An 11,444-nucleotide genomic window follows, 5' to 3' on the forward strand; every position below is an offset into this window, starting at 1 on the left:
GCAGATCGAGCGACATCGCCCTCTGCGTCACTGCCAGTCGTACGGCACCGGAAGTCGGCGGCATGCGAGCAACACGTGCAGTATGCACGTCAGAAGTAGGTAAGCGCGCGCAGGTAGCGGCACGCGAGCAGTGCGCGCAGCCAGCAGCACGCGAGCAGTGCGCGCAGCCAGCGGTACGCGAGCAGTGCGCGCAGTATGCGCGCCAGAAGTAGATGAGCGCGCGCAGCCAGCGTCACGCGAGCAGCACGTGCAGTATGCACGCCAGAAGTAGGTGAGCGCGCGCAGGCAGCGACACACGAGCAGCACGTGCAGTATGCACGTCTGAAGCAGGCGAGCGCGCAGTTACGGCACGCGAGCAGTGCGCGCAGTAGCAATCATCCTTAATGCGCATATTCCTGTTATTATCCAAGGGCCAGTGTGCGTCGCCCTTCTTTAAGTGTCTTCTGCATTTGGTTATCAGTGATCCCTGTAAAATGGTCCCAGACCCACTCGTACGAAGATCGTATTAAAAACGTACGAGTGCATTCCACACGCAGAGCGTATTCAAACGTGTGAAGCTTCCCGACACGCCGACCATACTCAAACGTGCCGAGGCTTCTCAATACGCCAGCTTAGGCCGATTGTATTGAGGCATCTCACCGTGTAGAATTAGTCACACGAGTGAGGGATACGTAAAATGGTCCCAGACCCACTCGTACGAAGATCGTATTAAAAACGTACGAGTGCATTCCACACGCAGAGTTTATTCAAACGTGCGAAGCTTCCCGGCACGCCGACCATACTCAAACGTGCCGAGGCTTCTCAATACGCCAGCCCAGGCCGATTGTATTGAGGCATCTCACCGTGTAGAATTAATCACACGAGTGAGGGATACGTAAAATGGTCCCAGACCCACTCGTACGAAGATCGTATTAAAAACGTACGAGTGCATTCCACACGCAGAGTTTTTTCAAACGTGTGAAGCTTCCCGGCACGCCGACCATACTCAAACGTGCCGAGGCTTCTCAATACGGCTCAGATTGTATTGAGGCATCTCACCGTGTAGAATTAATCACACGAGTGAGGGATACGTAACTAGAGAGCAATCATCTATAGCTCACCCTTCAGGTTCACCATAGGAATACGTATATTTGTGAACAATGATAATTATTAACTTTACTGACTCTCAAAGAAGGCAGCACATGTCTCAGGGGTCCACTCGCCCCGCCACGACACCATATATTGTGCAGCTGCTTGCGTAGTTTTGCCATAACTGCCGCTGAGCAGCCGTAGGGTATAACGTCCACTGGGTAGAATTTCGACAACCTTATACGGCCCCCGCATGCCGGAATCAAGTTTACCTGCCGACCGATATTACGCAGCTACCGGCACGTCGCTTGCGTGCTACTGCCGCAGAAACCATCGAGAGGCCCGAGCTGGCGGCAATGCCCGTGAGGTACCATCCTCACCATTCGGTAAGGTCCACGGATTGCCGGATCTACATTTCCTGTAGACTGCGAGTTATTACCCAAACAAGATTATCGACATTAAAAACGGCTGCTGCTCGTTGGTGCCCATCCACGCGAGCATCATATCGCTTTTCACTTCGTGGTACCAATTGATGAGCTCTACCTCGACCTAGTTCTCGACGAACTTAACGGCTCCGAAACACCTCAGTCGTGACATCACTAATTAGAGTCCTCACCACAGGTGTGGTGGCGTCTTTTGTACCAGAAGCTGCAGGGCGGATGTCTGTTGTCTTGCATTTTGCGATGTTCAGAATGAGCTGTAATCTCAAAAGTTGAGTTGACCATTGCCAACATAGTCCCGTCTACTTGTTGGGTATTATGCGTCACTGGTGACAACTAACCTGAACCCAACAAGGACTCGGCCTAGCCGGACCTCCACCAAAAATGAAATCAAATCGTGAGTAGATTAGCGTTCGCGGCTCTAACCTGAGGGCCCATTATGCCCCGTATCACTATTAAAGTTTTATCAAAGCACTGGTGAGGGTAGACGACTCAGAACCAGGGATACTAGATTCTACGTGGCCTTGTTGCGAACCAACGATATTCGACATGGGAGTCGTAACTGTCCGTAGAATATCGGTGGTCTGTTCAGCGTGCTCCTTATCGTTAGAACGTGTCGCGACAGGTCTATCGTGCGCGAGCGCATCGTTCGTATCGCGATTCTGTCTATCATCTCTGTGATCGCGAAGGCATAATATCGTTTTCGATTACGAGAATCATCTCGAGACGGTCGCCTCCGTGTACTAGGAGTTTCAGTATGTCTCATTATTACAGTTAAAATTTGCAATCACACAAGAAAAATAACAAATAAAGTATGAAAGCATCAAAGTAAGCAGTCTTTGTAAAACAAAACAAAGTTCAGAGTTTTACGCTACTGTGGGCTATTTGAGTCCTTTATCCCACTTCTGATATTAGGAATCAGAAGAAAAACCATAAAAAAAAATAACAATTAGCACACATTTGCAGAGACTTAAAACAATGACTCACGCACACCACGTCCACGACTACCTTCTCTCACGAACGCCGCCGATCGAATGAATGTTTCGAGCAAAGGCGTTGCTATTTATAGGCACTGTACCTTCAACATTATTATAAAATTCGTGTTTCCTAAATTAACACAAAGTCTTTGAATGATGTTCTCTCGACGAATGTCAACCGACAAATGCGCGGGTGACGGAGCTGCGCGCCGGTTTTATACCCTTTTTGTAGGGTATTCCTTACAATATATATACATTTTTTTAAAGTTTTTATGTGTTTCTTTCGACTTTCAGCTGTGTGTGTAATCCCACTTGAAAAGTTGTCAGCCTCATTGACGTCACAATTATGACGTTTTCTTCTTACATTACGGCACTTGATTCTTAGGTTTTTCCCCCTACACATTTGCTATGCCATTCCAGCTACGCGGGTATTGGTAGGTGAGCTCACGGACTCAAGCAGAGAGAATTTGCTAACACTAGTCCTAGCAAGGTGATACCAAAGGGTGGTCACGACCCTCAGCAATGAGGAATACGATGCAAGGAGGAGTCCTAGCAAGAGCAATGCTTCGCAGAGTCTACCGCCGGATCGGAATCGCGACCCACTGAGAAGATTCGGCGACAAAGTCACTGGGTTGTGTCTATGGGCTAGTTCGTTCGTCGAACTCTTGCTTGTTACTGGCGGTAGGTCATCTTGTGAGTCCGCACGGATTGGTACAACCACTCTTCCTATTTCTGCCGTGGAGTAATGCGTTTCGGTTTGAAGGGTGGGGTAGCCATTGTAACTGTACCGAGACTTTAGAACTCATATCTCAAGGTGGGTGACGGCATTTACATTATAGATGTCTATGGGCTCCGGTAACCACTTAACACCAGGCGGGCTGTGAGCTCGTCCACTCATATATGCAATAATAAAAAATAAAAGACAAAAACCTCGTTACCGACGAGTTCGACGATAATCGGTACTCGAAGAGCCTAAAAGCACCGAGAGTGGATCCGGGGGATCGGACAAGACATTAGTGCGACGTTGAGCTTGCGTGACCCCGGTCACCTGGGTCCGATATGCTTAGGGGGTAAACTAGGACGTTAGATTTTACCTGTCCCTACATTTAGTTCTGAAGTTATTGAATATGTTTAAGACAAAACAAATTATAAATACTTCATCTAGAACGTGTTTTTCGCATTTACACTCGTAAAATTTATTATTTGGCAATAATAAAAAAATACGTGGTGCTAGCCCGATATCAAGAGTTGCTTGTGTTAATTTCTAATCGATAACATGCAAACACCCTACCGTATTTATTATAACAGATTTATGACATCATTTACCATGATGTAAAGTAACCTATGTGCTAATCTAAATTGCATACTATTTTTATGCGATATTTAATTAAAAATTCTCATAACTATAGTTTATGTATAAACCACTACATATATAATATTAAACTACGTACACACCGTATACAAACATTGTCAAAAATATCTTGTTTTTTTTTTTTAAATTCAATATTAAATTTGCATTTTCATTGATAATAGTACATACTATTACATAAGTAGGGATACATACACCGAGTACTCTGAGGGATTATTTTGAACTGATCCTTTCATCTCCTCTTAACCATCACATCGCCCACCACCCGGCAGAATTCATCCATGCTGTTAGGAGTCGCTGCGTTCATTCACAGTGCGTTTCCAGATATTTTTTTCCACGTATGACCCGCCTCTGGAAAAAAAACCTTCTTTAAACGCGGTTTGCGAAGAATCGTCAGCTGTAGGCAGCGACTAGGCTGTGCCCCTAGCATTGCTAACGTCCATGAGCAACACTGGCTACTTACTATCAGGTGGATCGTATGCTCATCTGCCTACAATAAAAAAAAGAGTTAAGCTTGAAACGAAACCAGAACAACGAATTGCTTCTAAATTGAAAAAAAAAAAACATATTACTTTAAAATAACTACAAAAAATTATTAGTCTTATTCAACATTTATGACAGAAACGGTTGGAGATTTTCTCAATTTACTTCCTGTTATACATAATACCGAGCACTTTTAAGATGTGTTCTGGGTCTGCAGTTAGTTGCATTCATCGAACACGACGAGAAATTCGTCATGACAGTCATGGTCGAGTTTCTCGTCGGATCTATTCAACTGGTCGCGATTCCGATCCGGCGATAGAAACAATAAAAAAGTAGGTGCCCTTAAGCTCTAAAGTCTACTTCTTAGGCGCTCGGAGGATGTTTGACAAACTACCACTCCTAGCTGAGCCTTTGGACTAATCAAGCCAGAAAAACCTCTGAGCCACCAGCAATTACATCTTAAGTCAGCGTAATTTAATCATTCCTAGAATATCCCATAGTTCTACTAATTTGAAGGAGTGCACCAATGACATGCAAATTATCTGCCATTCTAGAATTCCAGACTACTTACAATCATAAAAATATTATTTGAAATTGTATAAAATAATAATCGTAACTTTGGCTCTGTTTGTCGTTAATCTTCGAAGCGGTTGAATTCATTAGTGCTTTTATTAGCAGATAGGCAATTCCATAATTTAATTCTAAGCTTGTTTTTTATCTCAGAAACAGGTCCCAGGTTCTTGCCTATAAAAATATATATGTTTTTTTTACTTTAATTTGAAATTCCCATAAGTATGTCATTGAGTCAGAACTACCTATAGGTTATTTTCAGGGAATAAAATAATGCAGTTTTATCTTTCAAACATGCACGGATGTCATACTAATCGATAACACTTCTCACGTACGTTTTAGCGTAGAACATATCTGGTATAGGTTACAAATTTTGAACGGAACCCTCTTAAATTCAATGGACCTAACAACATAAGTCTACATTAAACTAGTTTATATTGTTTAGAGTGTGGAACGGTCACAAAGCTGCAGTTGACTCGTCTGTTGAGACAAATTGCGTTTTTATGTTGCCACGAACTGCGGTTACACACTAAACGGGCCCTCGATTCGAAGAATTACCACCGGTTTGCTCCCAAGATTTATTTTGCCTTTTGACATTTGGTAAATAATTGTTGTTTTCTAAATCGCGTTTTAAGTAGCAACAGAAGCTAGGACTCCCAATAAAACGATTGAAAATGAAAACTACCATAAAGTTAAAACTGTATTAATAAATATGTTTAAATAGTTGTAGTCCTGCCAACGAGACAATTTTTCAGAATACTATTTTTTTATGAATTTTCAAAGAAAAAACTAAGATGACTATTTTTTTGCCTGCCAATAGCCTCTAGAGGATAAGTTGGCTTCATCGATTGGGTAGGCGTGCTATACACAAGCTATACAACCGATACATAGCTATAAAAAAATACACAGCTATAGCGTATAAATATATGATAACAATCAAGGACGGAGAAGTTTAAGACGTCATAGTTCAAACGTGCGAAGGAGATAGCAAGATATTTCTACTACTCACCCTCTCCATATAAACGCATCTATCATGTATTCACCACGATATTTCTAATTTCAACACCATTTTCAAAACCCATTTAATTAATAGTTTTTATGGATGTATTTGGGTAGACGAGCTCATGACTAATCTGGTATAATCACCTACCACCAGGTGTGTGGGTAGCCCACAGCATATAGAGGTCACAAAGTGAATGCCTTCAACCAGTTTTTTTTATCCTACCTAAGCTGATGGTCTAGTCTAGAGATACCATATCAGCGTAACCTTAACTAGTAGGTGAGCTCACGGGGCTCATACCTGAGAATGTCGCTAACACGAACCCTAACAAGAGCACTTCCTCACAGAATCTACCACCGGCTTGGAAACGCGACACACTGAGAAGATCCGGCGAGAAACTCAGTGGGCTGTATCTGTCGGTTAATTTACTCGCAGAGCCCTTCATTGCAAGCGACGAGCTTGATCAATTCTATCATACGGCTTATATATAAAAGTTAGAAGCGGTCCTACTCTTTGAGCAGTAACGCATAGCCTCATCACTACAGAAAAACCACTAGTGACGTAAGTTTGTAAATTATTCGAGTGTCATTTTTACATGATACGTTGTTCCTTCAACGTGGAAGTCGTTCGGGAAAATGTTACACGTACGTATTACGTTAGTTCATACGTTAGTTCACGGGATTTCAAATCTGGCATAGTCGCATCGGACGTTACGAAGACACCCAATACTTTATCTTCTAAGACTTCATTTAATATTACAGCGTCGAGATCCATATTCGATCGACGAACCCATGATAGGGCCACAATAGTTTCCCCGCAGGAACTTTTCAATAGCTAGATAAGAGGCTTGCGCGCACCCTCGATATTTATTTACCTCAGCGTTACGAGAAGCTCTGCCTGTCAACAATAAATTGCACTTATTTATTATTCAATAGTCGGGAGCTTAAGCTTTTATGAAGCACAGTAATGAGCTTAATGATTTCTCGCTGAGAGGTTCCTTTTGAAGTAGCATTCAGTTTAAAATTGTTTGTTTTGTAGATTGTTTTTAATTTTGTAAGGTACTTTGTGGTTTTAATAATACTTATAACAAATGTTCGCAGTCCTTTACAATAAAAGGTATCGTTGTTTTACAAACTTTAATATTGCTAATAACGGCTACCCCACCCTTCAAACCGAAACGCATTACTGCTTCACGGCAGAAATAGGCAGGGTGGTGGTACCTACGCGCGCGGACTCACAAGAGGTCCTCTACCACCAGTAATCCGCACTAGTACAGTATAGTATTCCTATAGATGATTAGGTAAGTGTATAAGCAGCTCGAATAAGTCAAGGTCGCATACCAGTTTCTGTTGATCAATGCCCTGACCGATACCTATCATTAAAATCTTCTCTAACTCAATTTATTCATGTCTCATTACCTTGATTCCCCAAATTCGAAGTCAAGAGGAATCAATCTCTTTAAATCCTAAACATTTGCCATCGCTCCGAGCCATGAATATAATTTAAACTTCCCAAACTAAGCCAAAATTGGCTGCCGTTAAATAATCTAGTACTAAGTAAGAACTAAGCCAGGCATAAGTCGGAGGGTAGCTTGGGAAGGTTCAGTAAGCCTCCACGCCTAATCAATGATTCACAAACGTTAATTGCTTCTTCCAAAAAGCGGCTCATCCCGACGAAACTTTTCGCCGAAGCTAATGACTGCCTGTATATTATAAGTAGATAAGGTTGTAATACAAAAGGTTTTATCGTCTTTTTTTAAACGCTTTATGACGGTTGTAAGATAACTGGTCTAGATAGAGAAGACAGGCTACTAATAAATTATCCCTGACACGATAAATACATATATAAAATTGAAACTGTTCACAATATAATTTTTTCACGGTAATGTAATACAATTAAAATTAAGTCAGAATTAGGGTCAACGGTCGCGTGAGGTGCCGAGAAGATGTTATGCACCAGTCACTTTGACTTACATTGCGTGTTCACAAAATTATCAAATACATTGTTTTTCGCTGTCAGGGAAGTACCGTATTTAATTGGACTACGTTCGAATATAGATGGTAGGTCTTTTTTTTATATATTTTTTTTTATTTGCACCCAATATACCTATATAGTTAAAAATATTTCAATTCAATAATATAAGCTTGGAGAGAAATGAATTGGTATCTAGACTAATATTGTCACCACAAATTGCCTACTTAAATACCTATGACTTCAATTACAATGGATGAACTGAAATTTGAATGTTATTGATACCGTCCGTTACTACGTTTAATGATTTTTTTAATTATAAGTAAAATTTATTTAAATTTAAGAACTCAAGTTTAATAATCTGAAGAAAATTATAATTAAAGATTCCTAGAAAGTCAGCTTTAAGTCTCGATATCAAATTTCATTTATTTCTTTTTTTTTTAATAATTAAAAAAAAAATTATATACTTTGCAGCTCACGGCTGACTTCACTACATTATTTCTCTCCAAAATGTACCCCGAGCCATACATACATACATACATCCAACACTCACTAATTTATAACTATTACCCACACATTACATGCTATGTAATGTGTGGCTACACATTACATGCCATGTAATGTGTGGCTATTATTGAAAAGAAAAAAAAATATATGAATTTGTTTTGGAAACATTGAGGGACGAATCGTTTCAACTACTAAATTAAATCCCTGATACTCAACAAGTATAAAATCTTATAACTTTGCATACCTCAAAATGAACGTCGCCCTGTACCAGCCCTGTCAGAACTAACATATGTCCTTTTTAATATATTCCGGGGAAGTAAAACGCTGCGAGGACTCCAATAAAATACAACATAAAATGCTCGGAAGACATGCCAGCAGGGAAACGACTTTCGAATTTCAAGCATCACGTAAAACGTAACATTTTCATATCACTTAACGTGAAATTTCGGTGAGTTTTATGTCTACGGTGTGTTAAAAGCACCGATAGTAATAAGTATTTCTATGGTACTAAAATATACCTATGGTATTGGGTAAACGTGTATTGTATTACCGATAATGTGAGGATAGTGGTTTTTGGACATTTTGTTTGGAGCAAGCTGTAAAATCCCACGAAGTTCCCAAGCCGAGCGGGCACGCAGGATATGTGGGACTTAGTGGCTGATGGCCAAATACAGTAAAAGCCAGACATAGGATGATAGAGGCCCAGTGACATCGTTGGGGTGAGCTGCGCGTTTGCTTGTTCTTTTGACGTCGCCCGGGTTCTGGGTTCTGTGTCTCTGGTGGGAATCGAGCGCTTTGGCGACAGTGTAGGGCTTACAATACTCACAAGTATTTGTGCAAATTAATTTTTCTATGAGTTTCATTTTTATTACACGATCTTATTAGTTCGATGCGGAATTCCTCCATAATTAAGCGTCAAGTATAATATTAATAACAATAGTAAAATATTTAATTGGTTTCACACAAAAAACGCATCGATTATTACAAGTAAATAAAAATTCTAATACTAAAGGAAACGCAAAATGAGGTAGCTAATGCTGTTCGAAGTGGTTGTATCTAACAGTGCCGATTTTCAGTTAACTCCGCTCCGCTTTGGTGTTTACTTATATTTTAAATTATTTGTATATAATTCGAACATCTGAGATTTACTACATTATGTTAAAATAAATATGATGAATTCACCATTCTGTAGACTCTAGTCAATAAATAACATCAGTACTTTCCCCGAATCCTGATCACGCAGGTGCCAGTCACCGTCGACGCCCTAGACACGTCCTTACGGATCCATCAGATCCAATAACCTTTGCATTGGACGCCTTCAGCTCTAACACTAGGAGCAGGCTTAGGGACTCTGGTAACCGTACTCCTCGAACTCGACAAAGAGATCGACGTGCAACCTAACCCATGCATCAGCTCGCTGAGTTTCTCGCCGGATCTTCTCAGCGTGTCGCGATTCCAATCCGGTAGTAAATTCTTTCGCGAAGTAACTGGTCTTGATTTGTTAGGTCCCCTTCGGAGGCGCTCGGGCAGCTGTTAGCAAATCCCACCCCTTCTGGCTGAGCTTTTGCTCGCCCACCTGTCCTGGTGAAACTGGAAAGGCTTCGGGGCCACCAGTAATCCTTCAATCATTATAAAAATAAAAAACATCAGTACACTCTCGTGTGCCCATTAAAGCATTTAAAAAACTTCAAGTGCCATTCGTAGCAATATCTGGCTGATTTATAGTAAAAACATTCACAACTATGCCATTAGCATTTACAACAAGCTTGTAATACTGAATACTGTTCAAATTATGCAAATCTGATCTGTGTAGTCCATCTTATATATTATATACTTTTATTTTATAAGTCTATGGCAAGCACTTTCACTCTATCATCTATTTCTCCTCCGAAGCAATCATGCGTTCCGAGTTGAAGAGTAAGAGAACAATTAAAACTTTGACCTCTGTGTGACATGAATTTTGTAATACCGTCTTAAAGTTTCTCAAATAATTATCTTAAGGTAGGCGTGCAGTGATAAATTTGCCATGATTTTCTACATCGATATTAGATGTTTAAATACTTGTCATAATCGAATTTTAACATTCTCGTAGTAAAATAAATACAAACAGAGACACTGAATAGAATTTCAGGAGATAGGGAATTAAAGTAAAATACAAGTTCCAAAAATCGTCACCATTGCTTTTAAGTATTAATAGATATACGATGCTTGTACACCAATATTATACCTAAGATCGCAAAAAGCTGCCAAAAAGCCGCAAAATGCCGCCACCTACCTTGAGATATAAGTTCTAAGGTCTCAGTATAATTACAACGGCTGCCCCACCCTTCAAACCGAAACGCATTACTGCATCACGGCAGAAATAAGCAGGGTAGTGTTACCTACCCATGCGGACTCACAAGAGGTCCTGCCACCAGTAACAGAATTCATTAGGAAAAGTCGACGAAGCAAGTAAATTTAATATAAACCGTAAATCGCTGTCACCGCTAGCTTACCAATATACGTGGCATCCAACAGATTTGTCCATTAGTTGCCTATGAATATGTTATGACTCCATTTACCTTATAAAGCTTATGGCGCGTAATACTAGCAAGCTACCCGAACGTTCGTATTTGTCTGCTGTTTAATAACTTTCACACCTGACTTTTACATATAATAACAAAATTGTACCTTGTTGCTTTGATTTTATAGCAGAAAGTCGTTGATACATCACGTTTGTGTATATTGTATTCTTTTTATTAGTTTTCCACCCGCAATTCCTCTCAAGGACGTAATGTATGCAAAGGAAGTAATCCGTAAATAATATAGCATTTATAATAAAAGCGAATAGTTTACTTAACTGGAAACTGGATACAAATTAAAATCGTTTTACGAATAGCAATATTTCTATTACGAAATTCATTACCAATCCGTTTTATTTCGAATCCAGTTTTGCTTAAATTGTAAATTGCTTTTGATTCGTGCGATCATTATTATTAACACCCGTCTATGTGTGGTTACTTGGTTACGTGGAACTTTTAAATAGTTAGCAACTTTGTGTAAGCTTTCTCTGCATACAT

The 11,444-nt window shown here is 40.4% G+C and overlaps 1 protein-coding gene across 1 annotated transcript; it reads right to left on the reverse strand.

Moving 5' to 3' along the window:
- Positions 1 to 824: 824 nt before the first annotated feature.
- On the reverse strand, positions 825 to 1,338 carry LOC149500361 (uncharacterized). Its single transcript, XM_089737032.1, has one exon. The coding sequence runs from the start codon at positions 1,321 to 1,323 to the stop codon at positions 1,156 to 1,158; it is 168 nt and encodes a 55-aa protein (XP_089593158.1). The 5' UTR covers positions 1,324 to 1,338; the 3' UTR covers positions 825 to 1,155.
- Between the last annotated feature and the right edge of the window lie 10,106 nt (positions 1,339 to 11,444).

The sequence above is a fragment of the Bombyx mandarina genome, chromosome 22 (assembly GCF_030267445.1).
Source record: "Bombyx mandarina strain Sakado chromosome 22, ASM3026744v2".
Taxonomy (NCBI): Eukaryota; Metazoa; Arthropoda; class Insecta; order Lepidoptera; family Bombycidae; genus Bombyx; species Bombyx mandarina.